This window comes from Globicephala melas, chromosome 6, assembly GCF_963455315.2.
Source record: "Globicephala melas chromosome 6, mGloMel1.2, whole genome shotgun sequence".
NCBI classification, from domain to species: domain Eukaryota; kingdom Metazoa; phylum Chordata; class Mammalia; order Artiodactyla; family Delphinidae; genus Globicephala; species Globicephala melas.
The window spans coordinates 2,129,255-2,147,636 of NC_083319.1; the positions used below are offsets into that span (position 1 = coordinate 2,129,255).

General features: G+C 53.2%; 1 protein-coding gene across 7 annotated transcripts in view; it reads left to right on the forward strand.

The window, feature by feature from the left end:
• Positions 1 to 265: 265 nt before the first annotated feature.
• Positions 266 to 18,382, forward strand: part of CAMSAP1 (calmodulin regulated spectrin associated protein 1) — a 54,395-nt gene continuing 36,278 nt past the window's right edge. For all 7 annotated transcript variants that reach the window (XM_060300167.2, XM_060300168.2, XM_060300169.2 and 4 more), the window contains exons 1-4: positions 266 to 394; positions 557 to 716; positions 17,061 to 17,323; positions 18,140 to 18,301. In XM_060300167.2, coding sequence (XP_060156150.1) covers positions 557 to 716; positions 17,061 to 17,323; positions 18,140 to 18,301 — 585 coding nt within the window. In that variant the 5' untranslated portion in view covers positions 266 to 394. The remainder of the gene's footprint in view (positions 395 to 556; positions 717 to 17,060; positions 17,324 to 18,139; positions 18,302 to 18,382) is intronic.

An 18,382-nucleotide genomic window follows, 5' to 3' on the forward strand; every position in this document is an offset into this window, starting at 1 on the left:
TGTCCGTCCGCGCCGCCCGCGCCGCGCGGCCCCGCGCCCGCGCCCGCGGAAAGGGGACGGGTCTCGGGAGGCGCCCACTGCGCCTGCGGAAGGGGGCGGGGCGAGCGCGGGCCGGCGCCCACTGCGCCTGCGGAAGGGGGCGGGACGGGCGCGGGCGGGAGCCGCACCCACTGCGCCTGCGCCGGCTTCGGCGGCGCGCGCGCTCCCGCCGGTTGGCCACCTCCTTAGCCGCCGCCGCCGCCGCCTACGGCTCCGCGCACGCGCCCCCAGCCCCGGCCCGAGGCCTCGGCCCGCGCCCCCCTGGCTCGCCGCTCCCCGGCCCCGCGGGCCCCGGCTCGGCCGCGCAGCATGCAGCAGCAACACCCGCGGCGGCGGCGACGGCGGCGGCTCTGAGGTGAGGCGGCGGGGACGCGGGCCGGGCGGCGGCGGGGCGCGGGGTGCGCGGGCGGTCGGTGCCCCGCGGCCCCACGCGGGTCCCGGGCGCGGCGAGGGGCGCGGCGCCTTTGTCCCGCCCGGTCCGGCGCGGCCGGCGCTGCAGCGGCCCTTTTGTGTGCAGATGGTGGACGCGGGCGGCTGCCCGATCGGGGAGGGCTGGAGGAGGATGGAGGCCGCGCCCGACGGCGCCGTGGACATCGTGCCGCTGGACCGCTACGACCCGGCGCGGGCCAAGATCGCCGCCAACCTGCAGTGGATCTGCGCCAAGGCCTATGGCCGAGGTGGGCCGGGGGCGCGGGGGAGGGGCCGGGCCTTTGTGCAGTGTCCCCGGCGTGCGGGGCGCGGAGGCGCGGGCTGGCCCGGTGCGCTCTGCGCTCGCGTCGGGGGGCGCGCGGGTCCTGCAGGTGCGGCCAGGGATCGGCGCTCCCCTGCGCTCGCGGGCGGAACCTCTCCTGTTCGGGCGGGTCGGGCGGGAGTCCAGGGCAGAAACCCTTTACCCCGGCCTTTCCCGATTCTTACCAAATGTCAGGTGTGGAATTCCCTAACGAGCATTCCTTTTAAATGGGTAGGGTTTCATCCGAATCATTACCTTCGGTTGATTCCTGTTTCGAAGAACTAGATAACCTTGTTATTGGTCAGGCCCTAATATGTTTAGTGGATTAAGACGCTCCGATTTCCGGCTCTTGGAATCTTACAGACCAAGTGATTCTCGTGATTGCTTGGCTCCGAAGGCTGTCTTTGATTAATTTCAGGTGCTTCGTTTCAGGTACAAAATTGAGTGCCGTGGAATCTTTAAATTTGAAGCATTTGTTTAAAAATTGCCTCTATTCTGGTGAAAACGTTCCTGTTTGTAGAGTGAGACCGAAGTGGAGAGAGAACCGTTTCAGAAGAGAGTCTGGTTGACTGGTTTTGAAAACTTGCTGAGCGGGCGTTTCCCGGTGACAGGATCTCACAGGTTGGAGTGGCCTGTGCTATGGATGGACTCGTCATGAGGATAAACACGCCCTGCAAGTCCTAGGGATTAAATGCAGCGCCTCATTTTAAGTTGGTTTTATAGCGTGCAAGGAGAGTTTCCCCCTTTATTTTGTAGATTTCAGTGTTACAGTTCTTTTTTATACTTCCACCAAGTTTTATCCAGTTCCGCGTAGTGTGATGGGGAAACAGTGATTTTGGGAAAATACAGAATTGATGAAAAGCACGAATGAAGTTTTAGAGTTAGGGACAGTGAACGAGTCACCCCGGAGCGGCCGCTTGAGGAAAAGGCTGTGACGGTTGAGCTCCGCAGGGCAGTGTGCGGCTGCCCCAACTCCGTGGCCTCCCCTTACACCCACCTCATGTCTCGTGTTGGCTGTCGGTTTGCTTTCCTTTCTATTTCGGCACATTTGTTTACATCGCTAAACTCCTGCGGTTTCGTTTTACGTGTTTTTGCACCTGTCATGGCGACCGCTTTATTCTCATCAGGTTCTTGGATTCTTCTAGCTTCCTTCCATCTTCCCCGCCTTGCTTTTTCGCTGCTGTGTAGTATTTCACAGGAAGCTCGTTCCCCGTTCCCGGGCGCTGGCTGGGTTCCAGGTCTCCGCTCTCAAGCACAGTGCGTTCTTGGGCATGGCTGTTGGGGCACATGTGCAAAGTTTCACTCCTGGGTGTATTTTTAAGATTTTTGCATATGGAGGTGGCTAAGGTTCTGGTACTGAATGCTGTATAGACACAGATGCTTTTAAAAAGCCCTCTCGTTGTTTGCTTTCCAATTTCTTAAGCTCAGTGAATGCATTTTTATCTTGTTGCATTTAGCTTTGGCATTCAGCATGGGACTTGTCAGCTCTCTGGCAATGAATACGCATCTCTTTCAGTGTCACTGTTGGATTAGTCGGGTTTTATTTCCAGTACCAAGTCACTCTTCAATACTTGTTGACTCTTCAGATAACTAATTCAAAAGCTGATATTAAAATTGGCTTTAAAGTTTTGAAATGACTGAAGGTGTGTATTTATAGAACAGAACGTGGGCAGGAGCTGCAGGAGACGAGAGGCTGTCTGAGGCTCTAAGGCTGGGCTGCACGTTGCCCATCCCTTGGCTGGGTTGTGCTCATCAAACTGACCTCAGGAGGTCTGCTTTCCAGTCAGTTTTGCAAAATGAGAATGCTTCTCCATTCTGTACCTTGCTTCAGGAAGGGGAGCCGGGGTAATTTTTTTTTCTAACTGAGAGCTGCTCTTTAAATTTACAAATTCGGGTGATCCCATTTCAGATGACGGAGAAGACTCGCCTGGGCTCAGCTGAAGTGATTTATTCAGTGGGTGTGGGGGTCACAGCCTGGGTGGGAGGTTCCCTGCTACCCAGCGTGGGGTGCTGTCTTTCAGGAGACAGGCTGGGGAGGGGGTTTTGTTAGGATGGCATGGATCTTTCCCCCCAGAGCTCTTCCTAATCCAGGGGCCTGCTCTTTGTTTCATCTTCTGGACGTCTCCACGTGCGTCTCCAGCTTAGCTTTCAGTTAATTAGACACGGCAGTTTCGGTCTGCATGCTTTAACTGTAAATCAGCTTTTGGTGGGCATGATGGCGGAAGTGGCCTAAATCTTTACTTGTTACACGGTTGTTCATTAGGTAGCTAAATGACACCCAGCACTGTTTGTATAGGAACTGAAAGCATGCGGGCGCTCCAGGGCTAGGTGCTCTGAGGCTGCCTTGTTTTGCGTTTGCCTTTTGGGACTCTCTCTGTGTCCCCAAGGCCACCGTCTGCCATTTGGAGTAAGTGGGGGGGCTCAGGAGCTCACCCTTGGCCGGGCCTGGAGGAGGCATATGGTTGTGCAGAAACGTTTCCTCCAGTTTTCTGCCTCTGGTGCCACAGCCAGGAACCGTGGGCCGGCTTGTGCTTTTATTTTTAGATTCTCCTCTTTTTTGGGTTAACTCTTGTTTCACGGACAGTGTTTTAATCATTTCTTCAGAAATAATATATTGGATATGTGGAAAGTTGTTCACTTGAAAGTGTCAGTAAGAAGCAGTAGAACCTGCTCAGCTGGAATATTTTTGTGACGTCCTTTTGGGTGAAAGTTGTAGTTAATTGGTAAAGTTTACAGGTGTGACTTGGAAGTTTATTTTACAGAATAGAGTGCTGGACTGGAGCTACTGCATTCCTGACTTTTGATTTGAGTCCATGACCTTAGGAAACCTAAAGGTATTTGGGCCTTGGTTTCAGGGACAGTGGGGGAGTAATAGCTTTTGTTATCTCCCAAGGACAATGTTGAAAAAGTGACCCAGGGAAAGTACTAGAAGGCACTCGGCTACTCGCAAGTGTGTTGCTGTGTGGCTCAGTGGTGGTCGTTTCGCCCTCTGAGGAGCCCTGGAAGCCAAGCTGCAACTCACCACGAGCTGAGCTGCCCTGAACCACGCCAGACTGGACCGTAGGGGCCACCAGGGTCACCCTTCCCTTTTTACCAGCAGTCAGCTGGGATTGAGAGGGGCCACGGGGCTGTCCGGAGCCCACTGCTAGTGAGGGGTGGACACTCTTGTCCTTCCACAGTCTTGTTAATTAAACCACTGATTTGGAAACCACGTTGTGGGAGGGGAAATCTGCGGCCATGGGCGGGGTACTTGTAACCAAGCCGCTGCCGGCTGTCTCATTGCTTAGACCACAAGGACAGCTCGGGCTCTCTGTTTGATATTGATATTATTGATATTAGGAGCAAAATCCCTTCGTTGTCAACTCCAGGGGGTCACCACCTTCCTTTGTTGTCTGATGTTTGGCTAAAAGGGATCACGTGCTCAGCACTCCTCTCCCGGCCCGGAACCGGAAATGACATCGGCCTCTGCTCTCGCCCCTGGACTCGCGGGGGACCAGTGGCTGCTTGAGTCTTGGTGGGGAGGCCCTCGTTCGTAAGCACGTTGGCAAGTTCCTTTGATGTGATGATTTGCTCAGATTATTGGTTATTGAGTTAGATTTTATATTTTAGTAGTCTTTTGTTTTTAGCACGGGATTTTTTTTTTTTTTTTCGGTACGCGGGCCTCTCACTGTCGTGGCCTCTCCCGTTGCGGAGCACAGGCTCCGGACGCGCAGGCTCAGCGGCCATGGCTCACGGGCCCAGCCGCTCCGCGGCATGTGGTATCTTCCCGGACCGGGGCACGAACCCGTGTCCCCTGCGTCGGCAGGCGGACTCTCAACCACTGCGCCACCAGGGAAGCCCCTTAGCGCGGGATTTGAGTGCTGCTTAGTTGGGAGCTTACGGAGCAGCCTGGGTGCATCTGCTCAGTGGTACGAGGTAACTGTGGGGGTCAGGTCGCTGGCTGGCATTGTAGCCTGACCTTCCGCTCTGCGTGGGTGTGCTGAGAACCGCCTGGTGTCTGTGAGGTCAGGGGTCAGGGTTACCCCATTTAGTGCCATGTCTGCAGGACAGAGTCAGTGCTCACGTACTTGTCAGATTGGTGATAGAGTTGGAAATGCCTTTGAAACAGGTGGAATAGAAAGATTTCTGTCCTGGTGGCCGTAGGTGGATGAATTTTCATTTCTAAAGCTATAGCAGTCTGTACAAGTTCCCCTTCCTGTCCTGATGCCACAAATTGAATTTTAGCCAAGGAATGTAAATCTGTCTCTAAGTTCAGACTTTGAATCTGAGCGACCCTCAGAAGGGTCGGCCCCTGTTGTGCTTCAGGATGTTGAATTTGTGGAAGTATCTTACAAAAAGCCCTTAATATTTTCTCTGTGTTACATTTATCCTCCTGATAGCTTATAGCTTCTGCTGTTGGTCTTTTGGTGGCTGTATCACCATTGTATGTGCCAGTCTCCTGTTCTACTTCCTACTTCAACTGTTGAGAAACTCAGATTGCTGTCATTTTTCATCCAATCACATGGTGACCAGGATGGAGCCAATATCACATTCACGCAGCCAGTAATGGCCGTCATGTGCGTATGAAGTTGTATGATGCTGTCTCTTTAGTTGCTTAAAAGTCACATGAATTATTGACACATGCAAAGGAAAATGAAATAATGCAAGGACTGAAAAATGGCGGCATGGCATTAGTCCATGGGCTGTCTTGAGGTAGACTATGGAACTGTCTGGTGGGCACCCAGGGACCAGGGCTGCAGGCAGGGGCAGCGGTCGCTGTGGGAGGGCTGCCAGGGGAGGCTCCGTGGGGAGACGGGCTTTGAAGGGTGCCTGGCATCTGGAACACCACCCCCGAGAGTAGAGCAGAGCGCATCCGGCAGGTTCCGTGCAGAGGAAGAAGAGTTCTTGGGCCCTGAGTCGATTAACCTTGTTGTGACAGAGGATTTGTGGACTGAAATAGTAGGTGATTAGTTTGGAAAATAGTGAGGGCCAGATTGTTCACGGTGTTGCAGGCTGGCTAGCGAGTTCTTTCACGATGTATGCCTCGGGAGGTTTTCGCGTGGGGTGGTGATGGGCTGAGAGACAGCCTGGCGAGAGTCTTCTAGCAGGTTAGAGTGCGAAGAGGCTGTAGTCAGTGGAGTATCCAGGAGCTCGTCTCAGCCCGTTCAGGCTGCTGTAACAAGACATCAGAGACTGGGTGGCTTAAGAACAACAGACATTTTTCTCATGATTTTGGAGGGTGGAAGTTCAAGGTCAAGGTGCCGGTAGATTCGGTGTCTGGTGAGAGCCTGCTTCCTGATTTGTAGACGGCCGTCTTCTCGCTGCGCCCTCATGGCAGAAAGGGTGAGGGAGCTTCATTATATGGGCTCAGATCCCATTCCTGAGGGCTCCACCCTCATGACTTAATCGCCTTCCCAAAGCCCCATCTCCTAATACCTTCTTCTCCTTGGGGGTTAGGTTTCATTACGTGAATTTTGGGGGACACACCCATTAAGTCCATTGCAGAGCTGATGTCGCTTTGGCTTGAAGAACCAAGGTCTTGGCCAGCTTGTCGGCAGTGGGAACTAGAAAGGTAGGTTGAGCCAACAGATATTAGGAAAGCAGAGTGGTCGAGACTGGGCTGATATGAGGTGGGCTGGCAAGTGGGCGCGCGCGGGGAGGGGTCAGCTGGGGGGCCACCTGGAGCCTTCGGTGCCCTTGACGGGGGTATTTATAGTCTCTATTCCCTGGGGCTTTCCTACTTTCATGGCTTTGTTGTCGCATAGACAGAGGTGATCTTTGAGTTTTATTTCTGTTTCTGATTTCTTTCGTGTTCCCTCGCCTAGCCCTCTCTTTCTTATTGTCCATGCTAACTAGTTCACTTAAATATCCCTCAGTCACTGTCCTCCAGTTATTTCAAACTCAGGCAAAAGTAAACTTGAATCAGTTCAGCTGAACAGTATGTTGTGGCCTGTGGGGTCCTCAGCGTGCTTCTCAGGGCTCACGGGGTGCTGGCCGTGGCCTTGCAAACGTAGACCTGTGATGCAAGGCCAAGGAGACTAGTGCCTGAGAGAGGAGCAAGTGCTCCGGCAGAACAGGTAAGGGAGGGTGAGAAACACCCCTGAGGGAATCTGGAATGTTCCATTCAAGAAGGTAAAGCCGACTGTGCGGCTCAGGTGGGTAAGAACCTAGTGAAGGTGAGGAAACAGAGAACCGGGACAAGGAGGGCGGGGAGAGTGCTGCATCCTCCAGGCTAAGGGAAAGCATAGCGTTCTAGTTGGGGTGGGATGTGAACTTAGCTGCTGCAGAGTTAGATGAATGTAAGATGAATGTAGATTGGACAGAACGCCTAGGGCCAGATCTTGGAATGCCTTGAATGGCTGATAATTTGGGGTTTTTGTTGTATGTGAATTGGGGAGCCATTGAAGATTTCTCAGGAGGGAAGAGATGTATTAAACCTTGGCTTTTTAGAGAAGTCTCTGTAGGATGGGTTAATGCCCATTGTTGGGTATACAGTGAAGAATTTTATTTTGCACCTTTGAGAAAACGAACTTCATTGAGATAGATGTACTTTACATACAATAAAATGCACACTTTTTTTTTTTTTTTTTTTTTTTTTTTTTTGCGGTACGTGGGCCTCTCACTGCTGTGGCCTCTCCCGTCGCGGAGCACAGGCTCTGGACGTGCAGGCTCAGCGGCCATGGCTCACGGGTCCAGCCACTCCGTGGCATGTGGGATCCTCCTGGACCGGGGCACGAACCCGCGTCCCCTGCATCGGCAGGCGGACTCTCAACCACTGCGCCACCAGGGAAGCCCAATGCACACGTTTTTAAGAGTGTAGTTTGATGAGTTTAAACAAATGCATACACCCCTGTGCACAGGGCCACAATCAAGGTAAGACCTTTTCATCACCTCCGAGGGTTTCCTTGAGCCCCCTGCAGTCAGTCCCCGCCCATAGGCTCACTGATGTGCTCCTGTCACTGTAGATTAGGTTGGTCCTTCTGGAGTGTCACATGCCTCTAGTCATACATCAGGTGTTCTTGGTCTGGCTTCCTTTACTTACTAGTATTTTAGAGACCCATCCATGTGTGTAGACCTTTTCGCTTAGGGCTGCTAATAGTCTTCATTGTTTGGCTCCCCACATTTTACTTACCTTTTAAAAAAATTTATTTATTCATTCATTTATTTTGGCTGCGTTGGGTCTTAGTTGTGGCATGCGGGACCTTCGTTGTGGCACGCGGGATCTTTCTTAGTTGCGGCATGCAGACTTCTTAGTTGCGTTTTAAAACATTTATTTATTTATTTAATACTTACTCAGTTGTTGATGGACACTCGGATTGCTTCCAGTTTTGTCTACTATGAAGAAAGCTTCTGTGAATATTCAAGTCTGTGTGGGCGTGTGTTTTCATTTGTCTTGGGTAGATACCTGGCCATGGAGTTACTGGGTCATATAAGTGTGTTTAACCGCTCAGTTGTTTTCCATAGTGGCTGTGTCATTTTTTATGTCCACCAGCAAAGTGTGGCATGAGAGTTGCAGTTGCTCTGTATCCTTGCCAACACGTGGCATTGTCAGTGTTTTAAATAGTAGCCATTCAAGTGTGTGGGCTGTGATAACTCATTGTGGTTTGGGTATGCATTTCCCTGCTGACTAATGATGATGAGCTTTTTTTTTTTTTAATAAATGTATTTATTTGTGTTTTGGCTGCATTTGGTCTTCGTTGCTGCACATGGGCTTTCTCTAGTTGCGGCGAGCGGGGGCTACTCTTTGTTGCAGTGCAGGGGCTTCTCATTGCGGTGGCTTCTCTCGTTTCAGAGCACGGGCTCTAGGCGCGCGGGCTTCAGTAGTTGTGGCACACAGGCTCTAGAGCGCAGGCTCAGTAGTTGTGGCGCACGGGCTTAGTTGCTCCCTGGCACGTGGGATCTTCCCGGACCAGGGATCGAACTCGTGTCCCCTGTATTGGCAGGTGGATTCTTAACCACTGTGCCACCAGGGAAGTCCCAGGGCTTGGATTATTGGTTTGAGATCTATCCTCTTTTCTAGTGTAAGCATTTTAGTGCTATAAATTTTCCACACGGTACTGCCTTAGCCGCATCCCACGTATGTTGGTATGTTGTATTTTCGTTCAGTTCGATGTATCTCTCTTTATTTCTTTTGATACTTCCTATTTGATTCATGAATTATTTAAAAGTGTGATTTCCAGTTGTTGAGATTTTCCTGTTTGTGTTTTAGGTATTATTTCTAGTCTGGTTCCATTATGGTAGGATAGCATACGCTGTGTGATTTCTGTTCTTTTAAACTTGTTAAGGTTTGTCTTATGGCCCAGGATAAGGTCTGTTTTGGTGAATGTTCTGTGGGCATTTGAAGAAAGGTGTTTTCTCTTGCTGGGTGGAGTGTTCTACACAGGTCAGTTAGATTCTCTTTATTGGTTGTGTTGTTCAGATCTTCCTCCTTGTTGATTTTATGTCTGAATTCTGTCAGTTCTGATAGGTGATGTTTAAGTCCCTCACTATGCTTGTAGTGTCTATTTCTCTTTACAGCTCTGTCCATTTTTTTTTTTCTAAATGAGTTCTGAGGCTCTGTACTTTGGTGCGTACACATTAAGGGTTGTAAAGTCTTCTTGGTGGATTGACCCCTTTACTGTTAATGTAATGTCCCGCTTTGTCCCTAGGAATGTTCTTTCTACTTTATCAGATATTAATATAGCTGTTCCTGTTTTTTTAAACAATGTTTGCCTGTTATAGCCTTCTCTGTCCCTTTACTTTCAGTCTGCCTGCATCGTTGGGTGTGAAGCAAGCTGCGTATAAACCACCTGCAGTTGTGCTGTGCTCAGCCTGCTCTGCCGGCCTTTGTCTTTTACTCGGTGTATTTGGAGTGTTTACATTTAATGTAATTGTTACTGTTTAAGTCTGACGTTATTTAGTCTGTTTGTTTTCTGTTGTTCCTGGTTTTGTTTTGTTTTTTGGGGCCTTCTTGTGGATTACGTGACTGTTTTTTAGGATTCCGTCTTGATTTATTTATCTCATTTTGGGGTATATCTGTATAGCTATCTTAGTGATTGCTCTGGGTATTACAGTATACATAGGTGACTTCCAACAGTTGACAGGTATTGTTTTATCATTTTGAGTGAGGTGTGGAAACCTTTTGTCCCTTTAGGTTCCTTTGCTCTCCCCACTTTTTTTTTTTTTTGCGGTACGCGGGCCTCTCCCGTCGTGGAGCACAGGCTCCGTACGCGCAGGCTCAGCGGCCATGGCTCACGGGCCCAGCCGCTCCGCGGCATGTGGGATCCTCCCGGACCGGGGCACGAACCCGCGTCCCCTGCATCGGCAGGCGGACTCTCAACCACTGCGCCACCAGGGAAGCCCCCTCCTTTAGCCTCTTTTAAGGTTTTCTAGAGACAATTTTTTTTTTCCTAAGTTTTCTTTTGTCTGTGAATGTCTTTATTTCTCCTTCATTCCTTGAGGATAGTTTTGCCAGACATGGAATCTGGTTGGCAGTTCTTTTCCTCAAGCACTTGTAATGTGTGCCACTTCCCCCGGCCTCTGTGGCTCAGAGGAGAAACCCACTGTCAGTTGAGTTGGTGTTCCCTTTTCCTTCACGTGTTCTTTCTTTACAGCTGCTCCAAAATACTTTGTCTTTAGTTTTCATAAGTTCAATTATGCTGTGTCTTGGCTTGGAGTTTTGGGTGTAGCCTATCTGGGGTTCACTCAGTTTCTTGAAATCAGTGGGTTTATATGTTTTGCCATGTTTGGGAAGTTTTCAGCCATTATTTCCTTAAATATTGTTTCAGCCCTACTCACCTTCTTTCCTGGGACTCCAGTGATACGAATATTGGATCTTTTGTTATTCTCCCACAGGTCCCTGAGGCTCTGTCCATTTTATTTTTTTCAGTATATTTTCTCTGTTGTTCAGATTGGGTAGATTCTGTTTATCTGTCTGCAAGGTCACTGATTCTGTCCTCTGTCATCTCTACTTTACTGTTGAGACTAGTGAGTTTTAAAGTCTGTGACTCTGTTTTGCAGTTCTGTGTTTGATTCCTTTTATGACCCCTTTGCTGACTCTTTTTCCAGTTTTCGTTTATTTCGGGAGACTTGTGATCGCCTGCGGAGCCGTGTTTTTACACTTGTTTTAAAGCCCCTTGTCGGATAATTCCAGCGCCTTGGTGTCAGTCGATTCTCTTTTCTCCTTAAGGTCATGGTTTTCTTGCTTCTGGTTACGGTAGGCGATCTTTGCTTGCTTCCTGGTCATTGTGGCTCTATGTTAGGTGAGTCTGGGTGCTACTTAAGTTTCTTTATCATAGTCAGCAGTGTCCCTGCTGAGGTCCTGCCTGCAGGTCCTGGCCACTCTGGACTGTGGCTCCAGCGGCAGTGTCATGTCCAGAGCCTTGTGGTACCATTTTGCTATACTTGGTATGTCTGGTGCCTCTGGGCTTCCCACCGTCCCTGCGGGCGCTGCTTTAGGAGGCGGAAGGAGCGCCTCTGGGTGGGGTGGGATTCTCTGTGGCGGCCGCCCCTGCCTCTGGGGGATGCAGAGTGTTTCCTGGGCTGCCCGTCGTGCTGAGGTCGCACTGCTGGACTCCCCTGGCGCCCGGTGATGAGTGGGGGTGTCTCTGGCCTCATGGGGAAGGAGAGCGCTTCCAGGTGGGGTGCCCTGTGGAGGTGGGTGTGGGGCTTCCTGTCGCTCCCTCGCTGCTTCTGCCAGGCTGGCCTGGTGTAGTGGGTGGGACTCCCCTTCCACCTGGGGCAGGAATGAGCCCGCTTGGCTTGCCTTCTGTTTCCAGGCTGGGGGTCAGGAAGTACCAGGCCTGGGTCACCTTTTGTTGAGGGGGTGTTGTAAGACGCCCTGTTGTTGTGCTTGGCCAGTCCTGGGTTCCCAGCCAGCTTGCCTTCCTCGTCCACCTTTCAGAGTTCTCTGCTGGGTAGCCTTTGAGCTCCTTCCAGGGTTTACAGTTGTGCCCGGTAGAGAGGAGCAGGGAAGGACTAATCTGTGCCACCTCGTCCTGACTAGGAGCTCCTTCTGGCCGCTTTGCACGCTCTTCCTTTGTCTTTGGATTTTAGCAGTGTCACTGTGATGTTCTTTGGTGTGTGGATTTCTCCCTCCCTCCCTTCCTCCCTCCCTTCTGCTGGGAAGCATGAATTTTACAAGTATTGGAAAATGCTTGTCCATTATCTGTCGGAATACTGTTTCTGCCCCATATTTTCTCTCCTTTCTTTCTGGGTCTCCAGTCACACTCCTGCGACACTAAGCGGTGTTTGTCGTTTACCTTCTGTGCTGTGTTTTCTCTCCTCTGTGTGTAATGTGCTATTCAGCAATCCAGTGTGGAAATTCAGTTTAGTTACTGTATTTTTCTGCTCTGGAATTCCTACTTGGTTCTTTTTCAGATCTGCCAAGTTCTTTTGTCTCTTTTTAAAAAATAATTTCCACTTTTCTGCCAGAATCCTTAGTCTAATCTTTTCTCGTTTCATTGTTTTCAGCACGGTCATTGAACGTCTGGCTGACACCTCCGGTTAGGGGTCCCGACGGCCCGTTATTTCATCCTTGGTTTTCAGCCATTTGATTATGCCGTGTGTGGACCTGGTTTCCTTCAAGTTGGTTCCTAAGCCTGTAAATTGGTTTCTTACCAAATATGGGGAGATTCTAGGCATTATCTATTCAAATGCTTTTTCTGTGCCCATCTCCCTTCTGCAGTAACGTAATTACTGAATCTTTCGATGTTGTCCCACAGCTCCCTTAGGCTCTGCCTTTCATTCTGTTGATTTTCCCTCTGCTCTTCAGGTAGATTTCTTCTGTTAGTCTGTCTTCAAGTTCACTGACTCTTTCCTCTGTTGTTTGGTTTGCCTTTTTTTTTTTTTAATTTAACTTAATTTTTATTTCTTTATACAATTTCTAAAGGTTACTTTCCATTTACAATTATTACAAAGTATCAGCTAGATTCCCTGCGTTGCGCAACACATCCTTGAGCCTTCGTCACACCCAGTTGTTTTTACCCTCCTCTCCCCCACCACTGGTAACCCCTAGTTTGTTCTCTCCATCTGTGAGTCCGCTTCTGTTTTGTTCATCCTTTGAATCTGTCATTGAATTTCTTGTTGATAACGGTATTTTGCAGTTCTGAAGGTTTGGTTTTTTTTTTAAATAGTTTTTATTTCTCTGTTAATAACTTATATCTTTCCGTTTGTTTCAAGAGGGCCTCGTGGGGCCTTGTTTTAAAGTCTTCAGTAATTCTAACATCTGGGTCATCTCAGGGTTGGCGTCTGTTGACTCTCTTTTCCCCTGAGAATTGGTCACGCTTTCCTGTCTCTATGTGTTGAGTACTTATGGATTGTGTCCTGGACATTTTTTTAAAATTAATTAATTATTTTTGGCTGCATTGGGTCTTGGTTGCTGCGCGTGGGCTTTCTCTAGTTGTGGTGAGCGGGGGCTACTCTTTGTTGCGGTGCACATGCTTCTCACTGCGGTGGCTTCTTTTGTTTCAGAGCACAGGCTCTAGGCGCGCGGGCTTCAGTAGTTGTGGTGTGCGGGCTCAGTAGTTGTGGCTTGTGGGCCCTAGAGCGCAGGCTCAGTAGTTGTGGTGCGAGGGCTTAGTTGCTCCGCGGCATGTGGGACCTTCCCGCATCAGGGCTCGAACCCGTGTCCCCTGCATTGGCAGGCGGATTCTTTTTTTTTTTTTTTTTTTCGGTACGCGGGCTTCTCACTGTTGTGGCCTCTCCTGCTGCGGAGCACAGGCTCCGGACGCGCAGGCTCAGCAGCCATGGCTCACGGGCCCAGCCGCTCCGCGGCATGTGGGGTCTTCCCGCACCAGGGCACGAACCCGCGTCTCTGCCTCGGCAGGTGGACTCCCAACCACTGCGCCACCAGGGAGCCCCTGCCCTGGACACTTAGAATCTTATGCTGTGAGCCTGTTTCTGCTGAAATCTTTTGGGTGATGCTTGTGTTTTTGGTGCTCTGTTAGCAGCTGGGTGGCAGTAAACCCCGGTAAGTTCAGACCAGAAGTCTGTTTGGCCATGTGTGGGCAGTGGTTCCAAGGTCAGTTCAGTTCTCTGGGTCTGTCACACATGGGCCACTTGGGGTCACCCGGACAGTGTACACGGGTTCAGGATTCCTTATCCACCCCCTCTTCTCTGTGGTCCCCCACCCCTCTCCCGGGGTTCCCAGGGGTCTCTCTTCCTGGCTTGTTGACTAGAAGCCAAGCCTGTGTGTTTCCCACAACCGAGCCTGCCTCAGCAAAGGGGGGGAAAAGCGCCCTTGGCGCCCACCTATCCCGCCACCGCTGGGATATGGTTTTGTTCTGGAGCTCGCCTGGTGTAGGGGAGGAGAGTCACTGGGCTGTGCCCGGTGGGGCCAGCTGCTGGCTGTTTTCTTTCCCTTCTGTCTGGCATCTCCAGTGAAGGGTGGGGTGCAGGCAGGGCTCCAGAATTAGAAGCCCTCTGTGAGTGCCTGTTTCCACAGCCAGAGTGTGTAAGTAAGGGACTTCTCGGCGGAGCCCGCCAGCCACCTCTGCAGCCTGTCTCGTGGATTCTCAGGGGTACGGTTGTTTCTGCCTGTGAGCCCACAGGACATTCTGGCTTAGTTGGTCTGGGGTGGGGTGGACACTGCCGTGGTTTTGAAGCTCTCAGGTGGTGAGGCTCATTGCCCTGCTGTGTCGTGGAGGCTTGCCGTCGTGGTTTTCCTCAGACTGGGTTGGAACCCGTCTCGGGCTTCAGGTTGGGGTTGGCGCCTACCTGGGAGTCCTTGCCCACCCCCCCATGTGCTGCCACGTCTCCGTTCCCCCCCCCCGCCCCCCGGTGAGTCATGTGGCCTTGGTAGACAGGATGGGACAACGTGTGACAGCAACAGGAGGAGTGCTTCCTTGGTGGTCTTTTTAGCCTGATAATACAATTGATAACTAATACTTGCGTGAGTTTTGTTGCGCTCCAGGCTCCGCTCGTAGCGTGGTGACTTACACGTCCGTTTTGATTCAGTCCTCTCCCAACCCCGGAGACAGGCCTTCGTAGTGTCCATGGTTTGCACTCGAGGCCGGGATTCTGACCGGCCAGGTGAGAGGCGCACCCGGTCAAGGCCAGGCTGACGTGCTCGGGTCCTGTTCTCAGCGCACATGCTGTCCTCTAGCTCCGATCCTCTGTTCACCCGACCAGCTGGCGCCCTGTTCCTTCTTGTGCGTGGAGCGCCGACCCTGTTTTACCTGTAGTCTTGTCCGCATCCTCTAACCCTTCTCGTGGCCTTCCCAGCAGGCCCACTTCAGAGTCCTGAGCCTCGAGGGCTGCGGCCACAGCTGCAGGACCGCGCTTGCTTTGTCTCCTGATGTTTCTGCTGAATGACAGTGGCCCTCAGACAGCCGCGCCTCACACCTGTGTCCCCAAGGCAGCGTCCTCAGGCCACTGTCCCACCAGCTCGGTCCGGCTCAGCGCTTGGCGGTGACACCCACACGGGTCCTTGCGCCGTTGCGGCTGCTGACCGAGGGCCCCTGGGCAGTGGGATGGCCGTGCCCCCGCCCGTGTCGGGAGACGGGAGGGCGAGCGAGCCGGAGGGCGAGCGGGGAGGGGCGGGTCCCGGTGCTGTCCCCGGAGGTGACCCTGCCTCCCTCCCAGGCTCACTTCCCAGCCAGCTGCGTCCGGGTCCTGCCCTGACTCCCGGCGTGGGTACCCCCTGCTCCCCGCCGACGGAGAAGGTGGCCCCCTGTGCTGAGCGAGTGCCGTCCGCGCTCCTGGGTGGGGTCACCTCGAGGTGTGGCCTGAGCGTGGGCGCCGCGGGGGTGGCCGGGGTGGGGGTGGGGCGGAGTGAGAGAGCAGAGACCCGGGCTCAGCCCCAGGCCGCACGGCCGAGCGAGTCGCACGGAGGTCTGGTTTCCCGGTGCATCTGAACCTGACGTTTACACTGGACTGTAGTCTATCAGGTGTGCAGCACCGTTATGTCTAAAAGACATACACGGCTTCGTTAAAAACACTCTGTTGGGGACTTCCCTCATGGCGCCGTGGTTAAGAATCCGCCTGCCAGTGCAGGGGACACGGGTTCGAGCCCTGGTCCAGGAAGATCCCACATGCCGGGGAGCAACTTAGCCTGTGTGTCACAACTACTGAACCTGCGCTCTAGAGCCTGCAAGCCACAACTATGGAGCCCGCGTGCCACAGCTACTGAAGCCTGTGCGCCTAGAGCCTGTGCTCCACAAGAGAAGCCACTGCAATGAGAAGCCCGCGCACTGCAACGAAGAGTAGCCCCCGCTCGCCGCAACGAGAGAAAGCCCATGTGCAGCAACGAAGACCAATGCAGCCAAAAAAAGAAAAAAAAACCCAAAACACTCTTGCTACGAAATTCCAGTTACAATAGACTGCAGAACACCTTAACAAATATAGTAGTAATGACAAAGTTTGAAAACTGCAAGAGTTACTAAAATGGCACACAGGCACAAAGTGAGCAAATGCTGTTGGAAAAATGGAGCTCAGAGACTGGCTAGGCGCAGGCTTCCCCCAGACCTTTAACCTGGAGAAAACGCAGTGTCCGCAGAGCGCAGCAAAGTGAGGTGCAGCTGGACTGGACTGCAGAGTCCCCCCTTTGGGGGACAGTGGTTGACAGCTTGCAGAGCAAGCGTGAAGGACAGCGGGGGGGGGGAGACTGTCGCAGCCGCCGGGAAAGCTCTGCACACACGGTGGGGGTGTGTGTGGGAAGCGGTGTAGGTGCCGTGGACCACGCTGGGTTCATCGTTGGTTTCTGACTCTCGTGGCCTTGGGCACGTTGCTGACTTTCTCTGTGCCTCGGTTTCCTCATTTGTGACGTGGGGACAGAAGTGTTGATTTGATGGGATCGAGGGGATGCTTGGTAACATGGCTCATATCGTTTTGTGCCGCCCGGTCCAAAGATGCGCAGAGGCTCACGGCTGCGGTTCCGGCCTGGTTGTCGCAGCAGCGGCAGGCCTGGCTCTTTCCTCTAAAGACCTGGCGTCTGGCCTTGAAATCACGGGATTTGACAGCAGACGGGGATGCACCTGGCTCCCTCCCCAGGGCTGGTGCCGGGTGCTCGGTGTGGCCTGGCTGTGCGCGGTCCTGGCCTCCCTTCGGCCCACGAGCCCCCTCCGGCTCCCACACCTGCTCCTTGCTCTCCTGCGTCGGGAGAGATGCTCGTGGGGGTTGGGCGGTGGCGTTGCCCAGTGCTGTGCGTGGCTTGCTCGCCTCTGCTGGTGGAGGAGGGCAGCGCTTGCCGAGTAGCTGGGGTCTCGCACGTGGTTAGTTGCCTGTCGTCGTTCACAGCCCCTCTGTCCGTCGTCTGTGTGCCGTCGGCCCTGAGCCGTGTGTGGAGAGAGTGGGGGTGCCGTCGTGCTCACGCGGCGGTCTCTCCCCCGTGCAGATGACATCCCGGAGGACCTCAGGGACCCCTTCTACATCGACCAGTACGAGCAGGAGCACGTCAAGCCCCCGGTCATCAGGCTGCTGCTGTCCAGTGAGCTGTACTGCCGCGTCTGCGGCCTCATCCTCAGAGGGGACCAGGTGGCCGCTCTGCAGGGACACCAGGCTGTCATCCAGGCCCTGTCCCGGAAAGGGATTTACGTGATGGAGAGTGACGACACCCCCGTGACGGAGCCTGATCTCAGCCACGTGCCCATAAAGATGGTGAGTGGCCTGGGCGGCAGGCGGGGGCGGCTGGTGGGCTGCCGCTGTCCCCCTGCGGCGCAGCAGAGTCACCCCAAACGTTCAGGGTTCGAGAGCACCTTCTCTCCGCGGGCCGGGGGCTGATTTGGAAAAGGGGGAGGGAGCAGATTCCTGTCGGCTTTTTCTCACGGGGAGCAAACTTTTTGCACGTGTTGTGCCGTAGAATTGTCGAGCCCACCCTCTTAGGTTGTTTCACGTGTATCTTCTAAGTATTTTTGTGCCAAAATAAAGAAGGAAATGCACCTGTCCTCCCCGAGCGTCTCCCCGCATCTTTCCCGGAAAGCCATCCCACCAGTGTGACTCTCCCAGGCTGCTCCAGGTCTACGCCGCTGTGGCACCTCCCACGTGGCTTTAAGCTTCGGCCGTTCTCAGGCGCTCTGCGTTCTGTGGCTTTTCGCTCTTGGCCTTGGTGGATGTGTGTTGTGGATCGAGGGGATGTTACTGGTTCTGGGAAGAAAGGGCTCGAAGGCCTGGCGTGAGCTCAGTGTGCCGGGCCCCTGAGGCCCCAGGGGCCTGTGGTGGTCATGGGGCCTCAGGCGCGTCTCTTGGCCCCTTGTACCTTGGCCCACAGCTGAGCAGTAGGGAAGCCCCGGGCTCTCACGGGGTCGTCAGAGATGAGGAAGTGGGGGTCACGTACAAGTAGAGATCTGAGTGCCTCCTTAGATGCAGAGGAAGACAGACAACGGAGGCGTTCAGCTGTGGGTCTAGGGAGGGTCTCTGCGTTGACCCGGGGCGGAAAGGCAAGGTTGGGTGACTGACTGCTGCCTCTGCCCCCAGAGCGCCCACATGGCGATGGTGGACGCACTCATGATGGCCTACACCGTGGAGATGATCAGCATTGAGAAGGTGGTGGCCAGCGTCAAGCGCTTCTCCACGTTCAGTGCCTCGAAAGAGCTTCCCTACGACCTTGAGGACGCCATGGTCTTCTGGGTCAACAAGGTGAGCGCTGGGGCCCTGCCCGGAACGGGGGCGAGCGGCGTGAGTGGCCGGGGTGCTCCTTGACTGTGGGTCCTCTTCCCC